The 18,309-nt window shown below is 35.3% G+C and overlaps 3 protein-coding genes and 1 pseudogene across 4 annotated transcripts; 2 read left to right on the top strand and 2 right to left on the bottom strand.

Annotated features, from left to right (window-relative positions):
- Positions 1–2,102: 2,102 nt before the first annotated feature.
- Positions 2,103–4,168, top strand: LOC105976134 (basic helix-loop-helix (bHLH) DNA-binding superfamily protein). Its single transcript, XM_013001429.2, has 3 exons — positions 2,103–2,129; positions 2,393–2,551; positions 2,649–4,168. Exon 3 carries the CDS (start codon positions 2,667–2,669, stop codon positions 3,930–3,932), a length of 1,266 nt encoding a protein of 421 aa, XP_012856883.2. The 5' UTR covers positions 2,103–2,129; positions 2,393–2,551; positions 2,649–2,666; the 3' UTR covers positions 3,933–4,168.
- A 3,921-nt stretch (positions 4,169–8,089) lies between these two features.
- Positions 8,090–9,911, bottom strand: LOC105975977 (uncharacterized). The gene has a single exon (XM_088823113.1). It carries the CDS (start codon positions 9,346–9,348, stop codon positions 8,413–8,415), a length of 936 nt encoding a protein of 311 aa, XP_088679239.1. The 5' UTR covers positions 9,349–9,911; the 3' UTR covers positions 8,090–8,412.
- Positions 9,912–11,667: 1,756 nt separating this feature from the next.
- On the top strand, positions 11,668–12,367 carry LOC105975462 (early nodulin-like protein 7; annotated as a pseudogene). Its single transcript, XR_016033506.1, has 2 exons — positions 11,668–11,964; positions 12,071–12,367. The product of XR_016033506.1 is annotated as an early nodulin-like protein 7 (transcript).
- Positions 12,368–12,477: 110 nt separating this feature from the next.
- LOC105975448 (disease resistance protein RGA2) lies at positions 12,478–16,646 on the bottom strand. The gene has a single exon (XM_088823112.1). The coding sequence runs from the start codon at positions 16,071–16,073 to the stop codon at positions 12,555–12,557; it is 3,519 nt and encodes a 1,172-aa protein (XP_088679238.1). The 5' UTR covers positions 16,074–16,646; the 3' UTR covers positions 12,478–12,554.
- Positions 16,647–18,309: the final 1,663 nt, after the last annotated feature.

Raw genomic sequence — 18,309 nt, 5'->3', positions numbered from 1 at the left:
AGGAAACAGCAAAAAGAATTGAAATGGGAACCCATTCCAGTGAGCTGTACTTATGGGGTGCATGTGGGGAACCCTTTGTGTGCGTGCGTGCGTGTGCTTACTCTGTGCAAGTGTGCATTTTTTTCTTTTTCTTTTATTTATTTATTTAATTAATTAATTAGACTGTGTAATGTAAAATAATGTATCTGAGAAAAAATAAAAAGAATATGTAAGAATAATTTATGATATAACTGGAAGAATAATTGAGTTGAGATGTCTTAAGAGACAAAATCCTAGGAGCAACTTGCAAGTCCTATCTACTGTCCTTTTTATTACACTAGTAGACTCGGTGGCGGAGCCAGTACAGGGTCGGGGGTTATGCCCCCTCCTACTATTTACCAATTTCGTATTATTTTATGTAGAAAAAAATTTGTGTATAATAGCATTAACGGCGTAATTTAATGAGGGTATCTTATATTTTTGCAGATTGTATGTTCGAAATTAGGTTGGAGGGTGGAAGAAAATAACAATTTAATTTAATATTTTGCTCTCTAAAAAATAAATACCACTAAAAACGAAGTTGCCCTGATCGTTGGGATTTAAAAATAATAATTCACGGTGCATTGTCCATGATTTACTGTATTTGAAGGATGTGAAGTGATATTAAAATAAATTGGTGGGCGCGAAGTGTGATTAAGGCAATGTTTGTGGCCCATATGTGATATGTCACTTTCTCATCTCTGATTTATTGAGCATCCCAAGTTTTTAGTGCTAAATAAGAATATGACCGCCACATATAATTTACCTGGCTATATAATGCCTCGATCAAATTTTAACTATATGTCATTTTCAACCTTATAAATTTACAATTAGTAGGAGACAAACATTTGACTAAATGACCCCACATTTTTTGAGATCTAGAGAAACTTACCCTCATACTTTACTTGAATTACGGTTGTATAACGAGTTACGAGAGAGACGACAAGTAGGACCTCATATACTATCCGTTATTCTAAAAATAATTAATGTTAGTGTTATAATGGACTCAATACGCGTGACGTTTAATTGCGGCTCGAATCACTCTCGAGCCGCCACACAGAGCAATTGATGACTCGATCCAACACACATAAACGTCCATAATGTTTGATTATAACTCGACCCACTCTCAAGCCTATCTCCACTAGACTCGGCCCAACTCAGTGCTCGATTACATAACAATTGTTGATCTCGCTCTCAACGATTGCTCTCACTTGAAATCAAACCCTTTTACATTGGCTAGGATAAAATCTATAGGAGTACCCCAAGCCCTACTAATCATCTTAAACAAAATGGTAATATAAAAGACGAATAATTCAAATTTATAGCGCATTCAGCACATACTTTCAAATTCAATGAAGACAATATTTTCTAGAATGAATATCTTGGAGTTCTATTATAATATGATTAAAAATAAAAATAAAAATCATTTCAAATTCATGTGTTGTTTGTTATGAGCCATGGAAATTGAAAATTAAATGGTCAAATGTCAATTAGATTTGCCATTGAATTTACTTTTATTTCACAGTCAAAAAGTACTTAAGAGATAAAAGCTGGACACGAAAAGGTGATCATCAAAGATAAAAAGTTGAAACAATTTACTACAAAATTAAATAATAATAATTAAAAAAAATTAATTGTTATGATTAAACTATGATTAGCATAAACTATATAATAATCTTGTTTTTTCTGAACCTTTACAGAGCGCATGGCAAATGCATCAGCAGCCAAAAAGGAGGCTCTACCTCAGAGATATAAATGTTTTCAAGAAATCAACATTTTGATTAATTAATTAATTAATATAATTAAATAACTATAAATTTTGAATATGATTCTTGAAATTAAAAAAATGCTTCATTCTCTGAAATATCATGCTCTCGATCTGCACAACTCCACTTCTTGAATATGATAATTTATTTATTTATTATCTACAAAAATATAATATTACTATACAACAAATATTATATACATAAATAAATAGTAATTTCTTGCATATGTATATATATTTAAATAAACAAATAAAAACAAAGCTATCATTTTCATCCCTTGTTCTATATAAACATGTCCTCCAACCAACATTCATAACTAATTCACTCCTCAAATTGCTGTTTAAGGTATACATCATGTCAAATTATTTTCTTACAAGAAACTAAACTGTGTCTCTATATACATGCATGTTTATATATATATACACTCCATTTCTTTTTTTCTTTTATTATTTGTATTTATTATCATTTTTATTTAATTTATTTCATATATGTGCAAGCAATTGAGCAAAGCAGTTACATGAATTTCTGCTTTTTGTCTCGAAAAAAGAGATGGACAAAAATTCAGCAGCTGAAACTGACGTTAGCATTTGCCTGTTTTTCCCTTCTAGGGGTTTTCAGTTTTCTTCATTTACACATACATCCCGCTCCTGCTGCCAGTACTCGATTCTTCGATATATCTCATCATCCCGATTATATATATATATATATATATCATATCATCTCCTGATTTCCAAAGGCCACCTGCAATTTGATCCTTCAACCTGCAGGTATTGCTCTCTCTCTCTCTCTCTCTCTCTCTCTCTCTCTCTCTCTCTCTCTCTCTCTCTCTCTCTCTCTCTCTCTCATCAGTAATAACATTTGCAGAAAAATCAATCCAAAAAAATGGACGGTCTGGACTGGAGCAGGTACCACCACCACCAACAAATTGAAGAAACAAACTTGATCTCAAACAACATTTTTTACAGAGAGAATTTGAATATTCAGAAAAGTACTACTGATTCATTCCCCAATCTATTTTCACCCCAATGGAATAATATTAATAATAATAATTCAAGATTATCAACCGGTGGTACCACCACCACCACCACCAATTGGGCCGGGGGACCAGCCGCCATTAATGCAGCAGGAGGAGCTTTGAATAATTCTTACAACATTAATCCAACAAATAACACTGGCCTAATTCTCGATCCAGCTGGAAATTTGCCAGTAATTCAAAGAAATAACGGTCGTGTTTTCGAGCCCGTGATTTCGACAAACACGGGCTCCCTCGAATCACTCGATTGCTTGCTGTCAGTATCCAACAGCCAAACAGAAGCCACGTCCGTTGAAGACGACGGCGTTTCGTTGCTTTTCTCCGACAGTAACCGAAGCTTCTGGAACTTCACCCCCACCGTCAAATCTATTCCGTCATCGGAAATATCGCCTCCGAAGATTAACGAGTCTAATAATCCTCCATTAATTACCAAGAAAAGAAAAGCGGAAGAAAGTCAACGCCGGTCAACCTTTTCCGATCAGGCTTCTTTAAACCGGCGGAATAAAGCGCCGTCGTCCAAGAAGGGGAGGGTGGCGCTACTACATGATAATAATATTAATTACAAGCGCGCCACGTCATCGTCGTCGAACATCAATTTCCAGCAGGCGAGTTCGTCGGCGTCGGCTTCGTCGTCGGCGGAGGAGCCGGATCCGGAGGCGATAGCGCAGATGAAGGAGATAATCTACCGTGCGGCGGCTTTCCGGCCGGTGGACTTCGGGGCGGAGGCGGCGGCGGAGAAGCCGAGGAGGAAGAACGTGAGGATATCGAACGACCCGCAGACGGTGGCGGCGCGGCAGCGGAGGGAGAGGATCAGCGAGAGGATTAGGGTTCTGCAGGGCCTGGTCCCCGGCGGCAGCAAGATGGACACGGCGTCGATGCTCGACGAGGCGGCGAGTTACCTGAAATTCCTCCGCTCTCAGGTGAAGGCGCTCGAAGAATTAGGGCAGAAGATCAACGATCAGACCGCCGTCAGCAACTACTACGCGAATCTCGCGTTCTCGCCGTTCATAAATAGCTACTCGTTCACCATGCAGAATCTCCACCACCAGCCGCCGCCGCCGCCGCCACAGTTCACCATCCACAGTCAGAATCCGGTCAACGAATCCAAGAGTTGAGAAAATTAAATATTAATTATTAGTTTTTTTTTTTTTTTTAAAATTTAATCCTGATTTTGTGATGGAAATGTACCTTTTTTGACATAAAATGATTTCTAATTTAATTAACTCTGACTTTTTTTCATTTTTCTTTTTTAAATTTGTAATGATAGTCATCATCATTAGATCGATCATCGTGTTGTTTTGTAGCTTTTGGAAAAAAAATGCAAATTTAATTTATCTTCTCACTCTAAAAAGTTGAAGATCTAATTATATTAATTATGGACTCATTATTGCTTGCTTTATTCCTTTCATTATTAACTCTTTTAATCATGACTATAATCATTAATGTAACACCACAAAAGTGGATTATTCCTCCATTTATTTTTTACCTTTAATTATTACTTTTATTATTTTAGGATAAATTACGGTCAATAACCTCTGAGGTATTGTCAAATTATGAAAAAGACCCATCTTGTTTGAGTAATTACAATTATTCCTCAACTATGTATTGTCTTACTAAAAATCCCTCGTTCGGTAGGTAACTTTCACACCGCAAGAGTGGACGTGTAAGACAATACATGATTGAGTGGTGATTGTAAGAGATGTTTTTTTTCTTCATAATTTGACCTTACTTCAGGGGTTTGGATATAATTTACCCATCATTTTATAAATATTTTCCCTAAGACAATACATTAACTTAATAACAGCCAAGTTATTAAGTTAATGTATATAAGAGGATGCCTACATTATAATAATTGGATTTTTTCTTTCTTTAAATTCTTTTTGTTTTTAATAAATAAAAATACCAGAATAAAATACTCCCTTTATCCCATAATATTTGCCTATTTAGAGAAATTTTTGTCCTAAATTATTTGTGACATTAGAATTTTAAGAAATCATTAATTGCATTTTTTTTTCAATTTTTTCCCTCATCACTCGTAAATAGTTAACTGAAAAACAATTAATGACAATGTATTTTAATATATACCATAATGGTGTACTATACTCTATTGTGCGCAACCACAAAAAATGACATATAATATGGGAGGGAAGAAATAGTAATTATAGCATATATGATTAGGTTAATAAAGGACAACGAAAGTGATTACACAACTCTAATAAGTACTAATAATAATCAGTTCAACTTGAATAGACTAATCAAGTCTTTTTGTAGTGAAGGTCGTTTTCTTTTCTTGGAGATCTTAATTAATTAACTAATTAATTAAATTAATTAAGAATGTGACTATAATTAATAATAATGAAGATTAATGAATAAAGAAAGTAGGCAAAAACATTCTCTTAATCCGAGTGCATTATTAGTCAGTGGTCCTGTCTCCTTGATTCAATCCAAGGCGTGGCCCTTGAAACTCACCCTCACCCAAACAAAACCTTAATGCTAAGCACATGTTTTATTCTTCTTTTTTGTCTTTTTTTTTTTAATTAATTACATTTTTTTTTTTTTTTTTTGGGTTTGTTATTTTGGACGCACTTGCCTACTTGCACGTGCATTTGTCTAGTGTTAGTGTGTTACAAAAATTATGTCATGAGATTATTATTTAGGTCATGGATTAAAAGGACATTAATTAAATGAGGGAAAAATTATAAATTATTCTTGATTTTTATTTTTTATTTATCATGGATTTGGTTTAATCTAACTATATTATGGCTACCTAACTTTTTTCTATGTTACATTTGATTAAATACGTCGGATATTTTCCACATTTGAGTTACACGTAATCATATACATATGTACAGGGGCGTACCTATGGGTATGCTTGAGTGTGGCACTCGCCCCTCTTAGAATTTTTTTTAATTGTTATTTATATATTAGTTAATGCACTTTCGCCGCCCAAACTTTCAATTTTATACACTTTAGTCCATAAAAGAAATTCTCTCTTAAATCACCCCCATATTCTAGCCTCCAATAAAAAACCTATGGGTCTGCCACTGCATATACGCATGTAAATATGTTATAATACATGCGTATAGTAAAATATAACTCCGCGAAATTCACAAGTGTGCAGCTACTATATATAGTCAGATACGGCTACTTGTATTTTTGAATTTATCGTATTTATTTTAAATTTATTTTATTTTAGTTATGAAACTATATTGGTTGTCAAGGTTTGCAACTTGTTAATTGAAAATCTTAACAGTCAAAACCGTAAGATTTTTAGCAACAAACATTGAGCCCATTTTTTGGACTACATTTGCAACTTGATTCCTTATCATTTATATATATTTTGCATTATCTTTTCTTTTACCCAATTTCTTGGTCGTATACAGTTTGTTGACAGCCCCAAATATGATAAAGTCAACTTTCATTTAATCATTCTAAAGACTTTCAAAATTATTTAGAATATTTTTAGATTGTATTTATTTCTTATTTCAAAATCACCGATACAATCCCTGGTTCGATGTACTTAGTGAATGGTTATTTAATTAACTAAGTGTAAATAACCAAGTGTAACATCTATTTACCCGTAGAGATTACAATTTTTAAATTGCAATAGTTTCTATAAGTTTCAAAATTATTCTTATTTCAAAATAAATCAACTTTCATTTAATCATTCTAAAGACTTTGAAAATTATTTAGAATATTTTTAGATTGTTTTTATTTCTTATTTCAAAATCACCAATACAATCTCTGGTTTGATATGCTTAGTGAATGGTTATTTAATTAACTAGGTATAAATAACCAAGTGTAACATCTATTTACCCGTAGGGATTACAGTTTCTAAATTGCAATAGTTTCTACAATTTTGAATTAATTTCCTAATATTGTGCTTATTTTGAACCATTTTATTTTATTTTATTTTTCCCAATTTTTATTTTTTGAGTAAATGCAAGTCTTTTCCCAATTTCATATTTATTATTTATCATTGAAATAAGGGTAAATTACAACCACCCCTGAAGTATGGTCAAGTTACGAAAATCCCCCTCCTGTTTGGGTAATTACAACCACCCCTCAACTATAAATTTTCTTACATGTCCACCATTGCAGTTTCAAATTAAGTGACATCTTCGAAATTATATAGAATATTATCACTTTTGTACCCGCTTTATCCCTTTCGAACTCTGCATTTTGAAGCAAGATGATCATAATATGTGTTTTTTGCTTGTATATATCTAATTGTGGTGCATCAGAAACTGTATTTTTACATAAAACGAGTACAAACTAGAGCACATTCCACGAAATCTAGATGATTATATTGAATTTAACACCATAAGAGTAGAGGTGTAAGAAAAAATCATAGTTGAGGGGTAGATGTAATTATCAAAAAACGAGGGGTTTTTTGTAAATTGACAATACCTCAAGGGTGGTTGTAATTTACCCTTGAAATAATTATTTTTGTACTTTTGAGCCGAAACTAAAAACATATCCAAAAAGCCCATCTCTTCATAGAGAGCTGGGCCCGTGGGCTAAGCCATTAGCCTTTGCTTTCTTTCATTAGCCCAAATGAATCAATCCAAAAATGAAACATATAAGCAAATCTTTTAGGAGAGGAAAATTACAGTTTACACCCCTCAAGTTTGTACCGATTTCACATTTGGTCCAACATGTTCACAAAAATCACATTTGGTCCCTTATGTTACAATAATTCAACACTTTTGCTCATTTCAGTCAATTTAACGTTAATTCATCAGTTAATGCCGTGATGGGTACAAGCTTGATTCCGTTAGTACTAACAGAAAATTGACGGAAAGGACTAAAAGTGTTGAATTTTTTAAATATGAGGGACCAAATGTGTTTTTTATAAACATTGAGGACCAAATGTGAAATCAGTGCAAACTTGAGGGATGAAAACTGTATTTTTCCCTCTGTTAGGGATATTTGACTGTGATTCCCTGATTCTTGTACTGTCTTTTACTATGTAATTTAACATAGTACAACAATAAGAAATCAGTGCAAATGATTGCATACAGGAATTAAGGAAAATTGGATTAAGTTCATTATGCAACATATAATAACATCGGAATATGATCATTGGAAATTGGAGTAAGTTTGTCGAAAGAAACTGCGAAAGCTCATGACAACAAACAACCCCGTTCGAATTCAGAGATTTTTTCATTCAAATTCCTGGTCTAAGATACGAAAAAAACATAAATTCAGCGCATTCTTGAATACAAACAGGAAAATCAACGTCCGATAAGCAGCAAAAACGAGAACTTGATAAAAGCCAGTGGAAATTTTTTTATATATAATCATTTCAGTATCTGTCCGAAGCACCAGAAACATTGCAAAAAATCAAGAACATATACAGTGCGTTGCGTGAGGGGGCTACCGCCGTACCATACGATTGCTAATTCAGATAATTCAATGCCGTATTTAAACCACATAAAATCGACACGAAAAAATGCATCTGTTCTAAAAACTCTAAAATCAGCATATTCCGGCAGCATAAATCGAGCTCAAGAACATCAACAACATATAAAGGTGCATCGCCATTAAAAAAAAAAAAACTTACCCATTTTTGCACGCCGTTTTTTTTCCTTCTTACTCGATCTTCCATGCATAGAGAAAAAGGCAGAAATCGGAGGCCTTGGAATAGCTTTGCGTAGAGTAGTATCTGCTGGGCCCACTACAATCACTACCATCCCCTTTATTCTCCTCTTCTTCGTCCAAATCACTGTCGCATTCCGCTGCTCCGGGCTTGAATATGAACAAGCCGTGATTGGATCCCGGAGCACAGAACAACCAAGCGTGCACGTCCCAAAACACTTGTACCGGCTGCTTGTTGACTAGTACGGTCTGATTACCCCTGAATTTCCACTGCAAGTTCCTAACATGTATCAACACAATCCCGTCTATGCTAATCCACATTTCGGGTTCTCTAGGCCCTGAGGTAGAGCTCTCCACAACAATATCGTGCTCCCGTTTCTTCTGATCGAACGCCGCCCTCGTCGAGAAGGATTTCTTCCCAAAGACATGCTCTTTCTTGTAGAACATCACGGCGTCCACAAGTCCCGGCCTCGCTTTCGCTCTCTTGTACGCCTTTTTCTTGCTGTCACCGAGCAACAAGACCACTTCCTCTTCGGAAACTAAGACGACGTAATACTCCGCGAACGGCTCCGGACTTCCCGAAAATTTTGCTGATTTTAAATCCCAGTAAGCGTCTAATTGATTCCCATCAACCTCGAAGGTCTTGTACCCTTTCTTGGCCCAAAAATGCCAAGGTTTAAGGTCGATTTTGCACGTAGAAGCTTGTTCATCATCTACACTTTCGACGGATATACATAGAGAGTAATTCATGACATTCTTGCTCCATAATACAGTGACGTTACGCCAGAAACCAGCAATGTGTGCTTGGTACACACACGTAACCGTGCTCTGTGCTGTTTTCTGCGTAACGGGTTCGTTTGTTAGTCTTTGAGCAGGAGGTTGCTGTGAAGACGACAACGATTGAGTTCTAGCGGAGATACGATAAGCCATTCGTGTTTTTTCGTGTTCGTGTTTCTACTTCGACCTTGTTGCGACAACCGCGGCGAGTTTTCAACGTACGAGGGAAGAAGAAAAGTGGGAAGAGGATGTTTCTTGGAATGCAATTGCATTAGGAAAATCGAGAAGACCGGTGCAGGAAGGTGCCACCATAGGATATCCTTCATTGGGAGCATTCCACAAACACCTAGCGTGCATTGTTGTTTTTGCCTCAGGAGATGGGAGATTTTTCTTCGATTGCGTGGATTCCTACATGGAGGGATTTTGATCTGTTGGAAGCCAAATTCAATTGATTCAAGTCATGAACAGATTTTTGTGCAATCAACACAACTTTTTTGGCATGACAAAGGGAAAATCTTGGGCATCCAACAGGTTTTGATTTGTGTCGATAGGAAATCTTGATTGGAAATTATTTGCTGAGAATTTCTTTTTTTTTTTTATTTTTTTGTTGGAAAAAATAAAAAAAGAATGTAGAAAAGGTCGAAGAAATCAGATTCAATCTGTGGATGAAAACAGTTTTGTTGGAGTTGGTGGGGAAGAGGTTCTCCTGAAAGAAAGGGTCCATATTTAGAAGATGAGAGTTCCGTTTGAATATAATATTGGATAAATTTAACTTTTCCCCCTTGTACTTCAGCCCGATATCAATTTAACCCCTTTACTTTTAGCTATACTATTTTGACCCCCTATAATTGAAAACATGTCTCATTGTCATGTCAAGTCATATTTAACTAGGTTAGAAATCGGAATGGAATTTCTCAATTCTGCCAATTACGATCAGAAAATATCCGAATTTGGAACTGTATTTTTCATTTTTCATTATGATTTTTCCGAATTTACTTGGAACAGAATTTTGTATATAAAATTACTGAAAATTCTGATTTCCGATCCGATTTTAATTCCAAATATTTCTATGGTTTTTTTCAAAATATATAATATAATTTTGGCTTAATTCCATTTTGCACCCTTGAAATATACTATTTTGGCACTTTGCACCCTCGAAACAAATTAACAGCACTTTGCACCCTCGAAATACAATAAATCATGCATAATGCACCCCAAATGAATTTTTAAAGCTAAAAAATGTAATTTAATATTTTTAGTGGTATTTTTTTTAGGATGCCAAATCTCAAATATTTTTTTTATTCATCAATCATTTTGAAACTATAAAGTTCAAAAATAAAAATAAATTTTATATATATATTAATTTTTTTTATAACAAAAATCAAATATTTTACGAAAAAAAAATCATTCAACTATTTCGTTATCAAGTTATCTGAAAATCATATTTTCTTCCAAGTATTTTCACCTAATATTTTCAAACAGTTACATAAAAGCTCCATCAATCGAATAATTTAGTGATAAAAGCTTATTTTTTATTTTTTATTTTGTAAGAAAATGTAGGCTTTTTAAATAATCCGTGTAGTTTTTATTTTTTCGCACTTTGTCCGCTCGAAATTAGGTTGGGGGTTCAAGAAAATAACAATTTATTTTTTTTATTTTGCACCCCGAAAAAAAAACACCAATGAAAAATAAAATTGCCTTTATTATTCAATTCAGGGTGCATTGTGAATGATTTATTGTGTTTCGAGGGTGCAAAGTGCTATTAATTTGTTTCGAGGGTGCAAAGTGCCAAAATGGCATATTTCAAGGGTGCAAAGTGGAATTAAGCCATATAATTTTACGATGTATTTTGCAGTTCAATAATATAACTTATTTTATATGAAAAATCTAAATACCGGAGGGTGAAGTAAATTAAAACCTTATAAAAGATTAATTAGTATCGGAATTTCATGTTGCATTTTTTCTTATAAGAAAATATATGTTTCAATTTGTTGCTCCTACGTGTGTTTTTATTTATTGCGTTTTGTCGAACTCTCCTGTGAATTTTCTTGCATTTTCCTGCAAAAAAAATGAAAAATTAAAAAAAAATATTGCGAAAATTCCCATTGTATTCGAATTTGTAACAAGAGATTATAAACTAATGTAGTTTCCGAAATTGCACCGATCCCGAGGCATTCCGAAATCATCATGAATTTTTGAATTCCGGTTTTCCTGGAACGGAAATTGGAACCCATCTTCTACTTCCCGAAAAAATTGATTTTTTTTTTCGACTTTCGATCCATTCCGTCTGATTTCCGCCCCTATATTTAACAAATAATATGGGCTAATTGCATGATATGTTGTTAAAATTTGAATTAAATAACATAATTTAATTTTATATATTGGAAAAGAATAAATATTATAGAGGTGCAAATTAAAGAAGCATAAAATTGAAGAGAAACAGAGAATTCAACCAACCAATAACCACCGTGCTCCACCACTTGTGTTGCCGGTTACTTCCAGTATTTGAAAAATTCCTCCTCCCACTTATAAATATATCTATGATATAAACCTCAGAAATCGAAAAATAAATTAACATTTTTTTTAATGGCTTCTTTCACAAGTTTTTGCTTTGCCACTTTATTCATAACACTGGCCATCACAAGTTCTTCTCCGGCAGCCACCGTGGCGGCGGAGGAGTTCAAGGTTGGCGGCAGCCAGCGGCCAACGACACTGAAATATACACCCGGTGGGCCTCGACCATGAGATTTCACGTCGGAGATTCTCTCCGTAAGTACTTTTTCTTTTTTAATAAATATATAATAATTTTCAACTTATATTATGTGTAATTGATCTTCATTAATATTTATGTAACTATTTATTATTTTAAAACAAGGTTTCGTGTACAAGAATGATTCGGTGGTGGTGGTGGTGGACAAATGGGGGTACTACCACTGCAACTCAACCCACCCCATCTCCGCTGTATTCGACGATGGAAACACCGTTTTCAATCTGGGTCGACCCGGGCCGGCATACTTTGTGAGTTCCGACCCGGTTCGGTGCAAAAAGGGGCAAAGATTAATGGTGGAAGTGATTTTGTAGATGCACGACGACCCGATTTCTCGATCACCAGCACCATCACCACAACTAGTTTTGTTTTATGTAGTTGTTGCTTCAGCCTCCATTAATAATATGTATATGTAGCTTAATTTAGGATTAGGATTAGGGTGAAATAGTAGAGTGTTGTTTTTATAATTCATTATCTAACTCTATTTTAATAGTACAAGTGATATTGATGATACGTACATATGAAAAAAACAAGGAATTAATTAATTAATGGTCATGATATTAATTGAATCGAATTAAAAAAGATTAATTAATTAAGGGAAGAGGCGAAGGTTTGGATTGTGGCGGGAAATGGATTTCCAGGGTTGACCCTCCTTGTCCCAGTAGACTTGTTCCAGTTGTGTTGAACCTCTAATATCCAACCACTTCAACGATGATGAAACCTTTCGCAGGAGGTGTTGCGGCAGCTCCGTCAAACTGCTGCAGTCATGGATAATCAACTCCGTGAGGCAAGGCATTATTGAATACTCTTCTTCTTCTTCTTCTTGGGCAGTGTTGATGTCCTCCCACTTGTTCCAAATTGGACAGCTCCAAAATCTCAGATGCTTTAACTTGGGAAAGCCACCATCAATAATAATATTAGTACCCGACGAACACGAAGATGTTGTTGTTGTTGCTATTCCCAGGAATTCCCGTCCAACATATTCCAATTTAGATAAATCACTAATCCGAAGAGTCTCCAGTAGCGGTAGTTTACCCAGCGGCGGCAGCGACGAAAGGCCTTCACAAGACCAGAGCTCAACATTTATGAGTTGGTTGAGGGGGGACGTGATCCATCGTGGAAGTTGAGAGCCTTCATAGTGATAAATCATCAGCTCTCGGAGGTTTGGATATGGTTTCAGAGCATCTACCAGTTGTGTTGAGTCATAAATAACCAACTTCTTCAATGATGAAACCTTTCGCATGAGGCGTTGCGGCAGATTCGTCAATCTCCCGCAGTCATGGATAATCAACTCCGCGAGGCAAGGCATTATTGAGATAGCAACATTATCTTCTTCTTCCACCGTAATGTCTTCCCACTTCTTCCAGTTTTTACATTTCCAAAATAGCAGTTTCTTCAACTTGGGGAAGCCACCATCAATAGTACCCATCGATGAACATGTTGCTATTCCCAGAAATTCCCGTCCAACAGATTCCAATCTAGATAAAACTCGAATAGAAAGAGTCTCCAGTAGCGGTAGTTTACCCAGCGGCGGCAGCGACACAAGGTATTTACAAACGTCGAGCACAATAGATGTGAGTTGGTTGAGGGGGGACACAATCCATCCCGGAAGTCGAGAGCCGTTATAGCGCCTGATAGTCAGCTGTTGGAGGTTTGGATGTGGGTGAAGAGCATCTAGTACTTCATTAGAAACCGATGTTGACGACGATGATGAACTAGTATCTTTCACCTGTTTGCCACGACCATCCGTTGTTGTTGTTGTTGATCCATAGAAATATATTGTCAGTTCTTGAATGTGCATCTTTTTCCTCAACTCCGCCTCACGAGCATCCTCTACTGAATCACAACAATTGCTTAATTCAATCCACAGCTCCACTTCCCCCCTAAGTCGGTTAAAATTCTTCAGCCACCCAACCTGGCTCCCATCACAAGGAAGGACTTTATTCAATGTGACTAGACTCGTTAATTGGGATATTCCTTGTGGATATTGCTTCAGAGAATAAGTATATTCATTATACAAATGTTTGAGCTTCTTCAGCCTGTGGATCCCTTGTGGAAGTCCACACAGACTCTCACACTTATTAACATTCAGGATTTCTAATTTACTCAAATTGCATAGGCTCTCCGGCAACTCTCTCAGTCCTCTATTCCCGCGCAAATCCAAGTGTATCAACTCACTCAAACTCCCAATCTCCAACGAAATTTCTTGTAGCCCGCACCAGTCCACCCAGAGAAATTGCAAGTTATACAACTTACAAATGGACTTCAAATCATCACCAACAAATTCATTACAACCCAAATCCAACCACCTCAAGTGAATCAATTTTTCTATTTCTTTCCGAATGACTTCCAAGCCACAATCTCTTAAATCGAGCAACCTCACACTTGTCAGGCAATCACAAACATGTGAATCAAGAACTTCTTCGCACTGAAATATGCTACGATATTTTTCGACCTGAGAAACTAACAAAGGGCTACAGTCTTTGCAAGTTGTTTTCTTCATTCTTGATCCCACATTCTTCCTCAGGAATTCAGCGAAATCATGTACAATGTCATGCATCATAAACGATTTTATCTTTATATCGTCATCTTTCATATAAAAGTCTTGAAACAGAGAACGCATTGCTAAATAATCAAAGTACCCCCTCCCTCTAACTTTCCAGTCATCATCAGCATTCGATCCTAGGTAACCCATTGCCATCCATTTTGTTATTAGCTCATCCACATCAATTCTGGTATCTTTAGGAAAGACGGCACAATACGAGAAGCAACGCTTCAATGTTGGGGACAACTCGTTGTAACTGAGAAACAAATGGCGGAAGAGGTCATCTTCTACTACCTCCAACTTCCAGATTTCACTATTCAACACGCTCTCCCACTCTTCCAATGTATTCTTGAAACATAAGAGACTTCCCAAAGTCTTTGCTGCAAGCGGCAATCCATTGCACTTCTTGGTTATCTGCTTACCCGTGTTCTCAAATTCTTCACATTCATCCTTGTTCTTACCACAAAGGGCAATCCGGCGTAACAATGACCAACAATCTTCATCATTGAGAACTCCTAAACGATGGATCATCTGATCATTCTTTATAAACTCTCCCATCATCATTATTGCAACCCTTTCGTTTCTAGTTGTAACCAAAACTTTGCTTCCATGTCCACCACTTTTGATAGCGTTTTTTAGGGGTTTCCACTTGGTATCGTCTTCTGTCCAAACATCATCTAGAACAAGAAGAAACTTTTTCCCTGAAATAGACTCTATTAGACGTTGTAGCAGCCCATCCAAGTCCATTGTATTTGGTAAAGGCCCTCCTGCTTTCTCCACAATCCTTTTGGCAATCTCAACCTCATCAAAAGGATCCGAAACAGATATCCAAATTCTTAACTCAAAACAATTCATTACTCGACTATCGTTATAAGCTAGTTGAGCAAGAGTTGTCTTCCCAAGGCCACCCACACCCACTATAGATACAACGCGGATGCCTCCTATTAACCCTTCTTCGCTACTACCACCACCCACAAGTTTGCTTACCAGAGCTTCGCTCTCTAAGTCTCGGCCATAAACTTCCTCTTTGTCGATGACAGAAGTAGTTTGACCTCGCCAAGATTCACGATCAGATGGCTGTGGCGTGATCTCATCAAAATGAAACCGATCTTTCTCCGCCAAAATCAGATCAAGCCGTTCTTTCACTTGTTTTATCTTCAAGGCAATTCCACGACGTACAGAAACTTTCTTGAAACATAAACACGAGCAAGGGATGCAAAAGCGTACCGTGCACTTATTAGGAGGAACAACATCAGCAGCAGCAGCAGCAACATCATCAGACGATTGTTCGATCTGAAACTTGAGAATGGAGTAGTTCCATTCGTCCAGCACGTCGTCCATTTCATAGGTCGTGTTTTCGAGCCTCGTCAGCCAATCTTTGATGCTATTTTCCTTGTAACCCTTCTTCTCCGCATCTTCCAACACGTTTCTGACTGTGTTAAGATCAACGGAAAGTTTGAGAATCTCCTTCTTAACTCCTCTCACCAAATTTACTTCGTCTCGGATCTTCTCTTCCACGAGAGCTGCAATGCGCTCCAACACAACGGAAACGATAGCATCCGCCATGAGTTTTTTTTTTTCTTTTTTTTCTTTCTGAATTATATGTGTGTATATTATTCGTTTGTGAATTGTGATGGTATATAGTATGAACCAATAATTGATAAGGTGGAGAAAATATGCAGAAATAAAGATGAACAAAGACACAAAAGTTTTGTGATTTATCAATTTCCATGCCCCACTTTTACTTTTGTAAATTGCACACAGCTAGCTGTGGGACATCCCACAACAATTATTGCTCAAACTTTCAATTTTTTGTTTGCGTTTTATTTCTGATCACATATATTTTCAGTGTTAACTGAAAGTAACTGTATAATTTTCAAGAATTCCAACTCTTTTATTATAATTTTAATCTATTAATTAGTGTATTTAAAAGTTTTAAATTTTCAAAGATATATTTTTATTATTTTTATATTTTTTCTACTTTAGCATGTTCTCACCGAGTCGGGATCGAGAGAAACTATTATTTAAGCGAGGTTATTAATTTAGCGAGTATTAATTTATCGAGGTTCTATTGTATTAAAATTATTATTTTGTATATAATTTAGGGTAGATTAAAAAAAAATAATAAAAAAAAAAAAAAAAAAAACCCTGAACTTAGCCTAAATAACGAAAAATACCCCCACCTATCCGTAATAACCAAAATCCCTCTATGATTAACTATTGATCGGGTTTTTTTTAACAAAAAAAAAGTGTACAATCTATTATACTATATGTTAAATAAGTGAGAAATAAAATAAAATATCTAAATCGTGTAAAGTTTATTCCCTGGAATAAAAAAAAAAGTCTGAAAAGTAGGAGTTCGTGTAAGACAGAAACAAATTTCACGGGATTTTTTGTAATTACGAGTAGGTGGGGCGTTTTTTGTTATTCAGCCTAAGTTCAGGGGAGTTTTCATAATTTATCTTATAATTTATCTCGAAGGTATTACATATAAAAATAATATAAATAATTTAAGACTTCGTTTTATTATTTCATCATATTTTGTAACTGAATAAATATATTTTCCAGTTAATTAAAAAAAAATCATTTTTAAATGAAGAATAATTGGTTAGGTTGGAGATACATGCACCCACTTTTATTTTTGTAGTAAAACTTTACAGCAGTAGGTGGGACGAGACAATTGCTCCCACACCTACTGGTCAAACATTAAAAGTTAATGGGGTCACAATTCTAATTATTAATGTTTTAAAAAAAAGATTAAGGGCAAATTACTGCCGCCATCCTGACTTATGGTAATTACGTAAATCCCCTTATGTTTGTGTAATTGTAGTATCGAAACCAATAAACACGAGGAAGGGATGAAGGAGCGTACCTTGTACAACCAAAGTAGTACAACGTTATCGAAAGAATGTTGTTCCGTCTCAAGTTCGAGAATCGCCGCATTCCATTCGTCCAACACGTCTTCCATTTCATTAGTCGTGTTTTCGAGCCTCATCCATTTAACTATTCATTTTAGTTATTTCTTTCGATAAAAGAGAAAAATCTAAGGTATTAAAACCTAAAAGACAAATTAAATGATACTTGAGGGGTTAAGTGTTACAACTTACAAATAATACTTTAAAGGGTAAGTGTTACATATGATATATATTTGAAAGGTGTAAAGTGTATTTAACCCTTTAAAAAAATATGTTCATTGCAGCCATAATTTATATTAGAATAAATTACAACCACCCCCATGAGGTATGGTCAAATTACGAAAAAACCCCTCATGTTTGGATAATTACATTTACCCATCAATTATGAATCTTCTTACATATCCACTCTTATGGTGTCAAATTCAACATAATTATCTAGATTCCGTGGAATGTTCGCTAGTTTGTACTCGTTTTGTGTAAAAATACAGTTTTTGATGCACCACAATCTGATATATACAAGCCAAAAAATATATATTATGATCATCTAGCTAGAAAATGTGGAGCTCGAATGGGATAAAACGGGTCCAAAATTGAGAATATTCCATATAATTTAGAAGGTTCCACTAAATTTGAAACCGTAAGTGTGACGTGTAGGAAGATTTATAGTTGAGGATGTTGTTGTAATTACCCAAACATGAGGGTTTTTTTTGTAATTTAACAGTACCTCGGGATTGTAATTTACCCTTTATAATATCCGATTTTTTTTATGATAGATACATATCACTTGCAAAACTCTATAATATAATGCATGTATAAATCCAAATTTATTATTATTAATTTATTAATGATACAATAAAAAATAGGGGTCTTAAGATATAGGTCCCTAG

This window comes from Erythranthe guttata, chromosome 9 (genome assembly GCF_056151865.1).
Source record: "Erythranthe guttata isolate IM_541 chromosome 9, IM_541, whole genome shotgun sequence".
Classification (NCBI taxonomy): Eukaryota; Viridiplantae; Streptophyta; class Magnoliopsida; order Lamiales; family Phrymaceae; genus Erythranthe; species Erythranthe guttata.
This window is presented reverse-complemented; position numbering and strand designations above follow the sequence as displayed.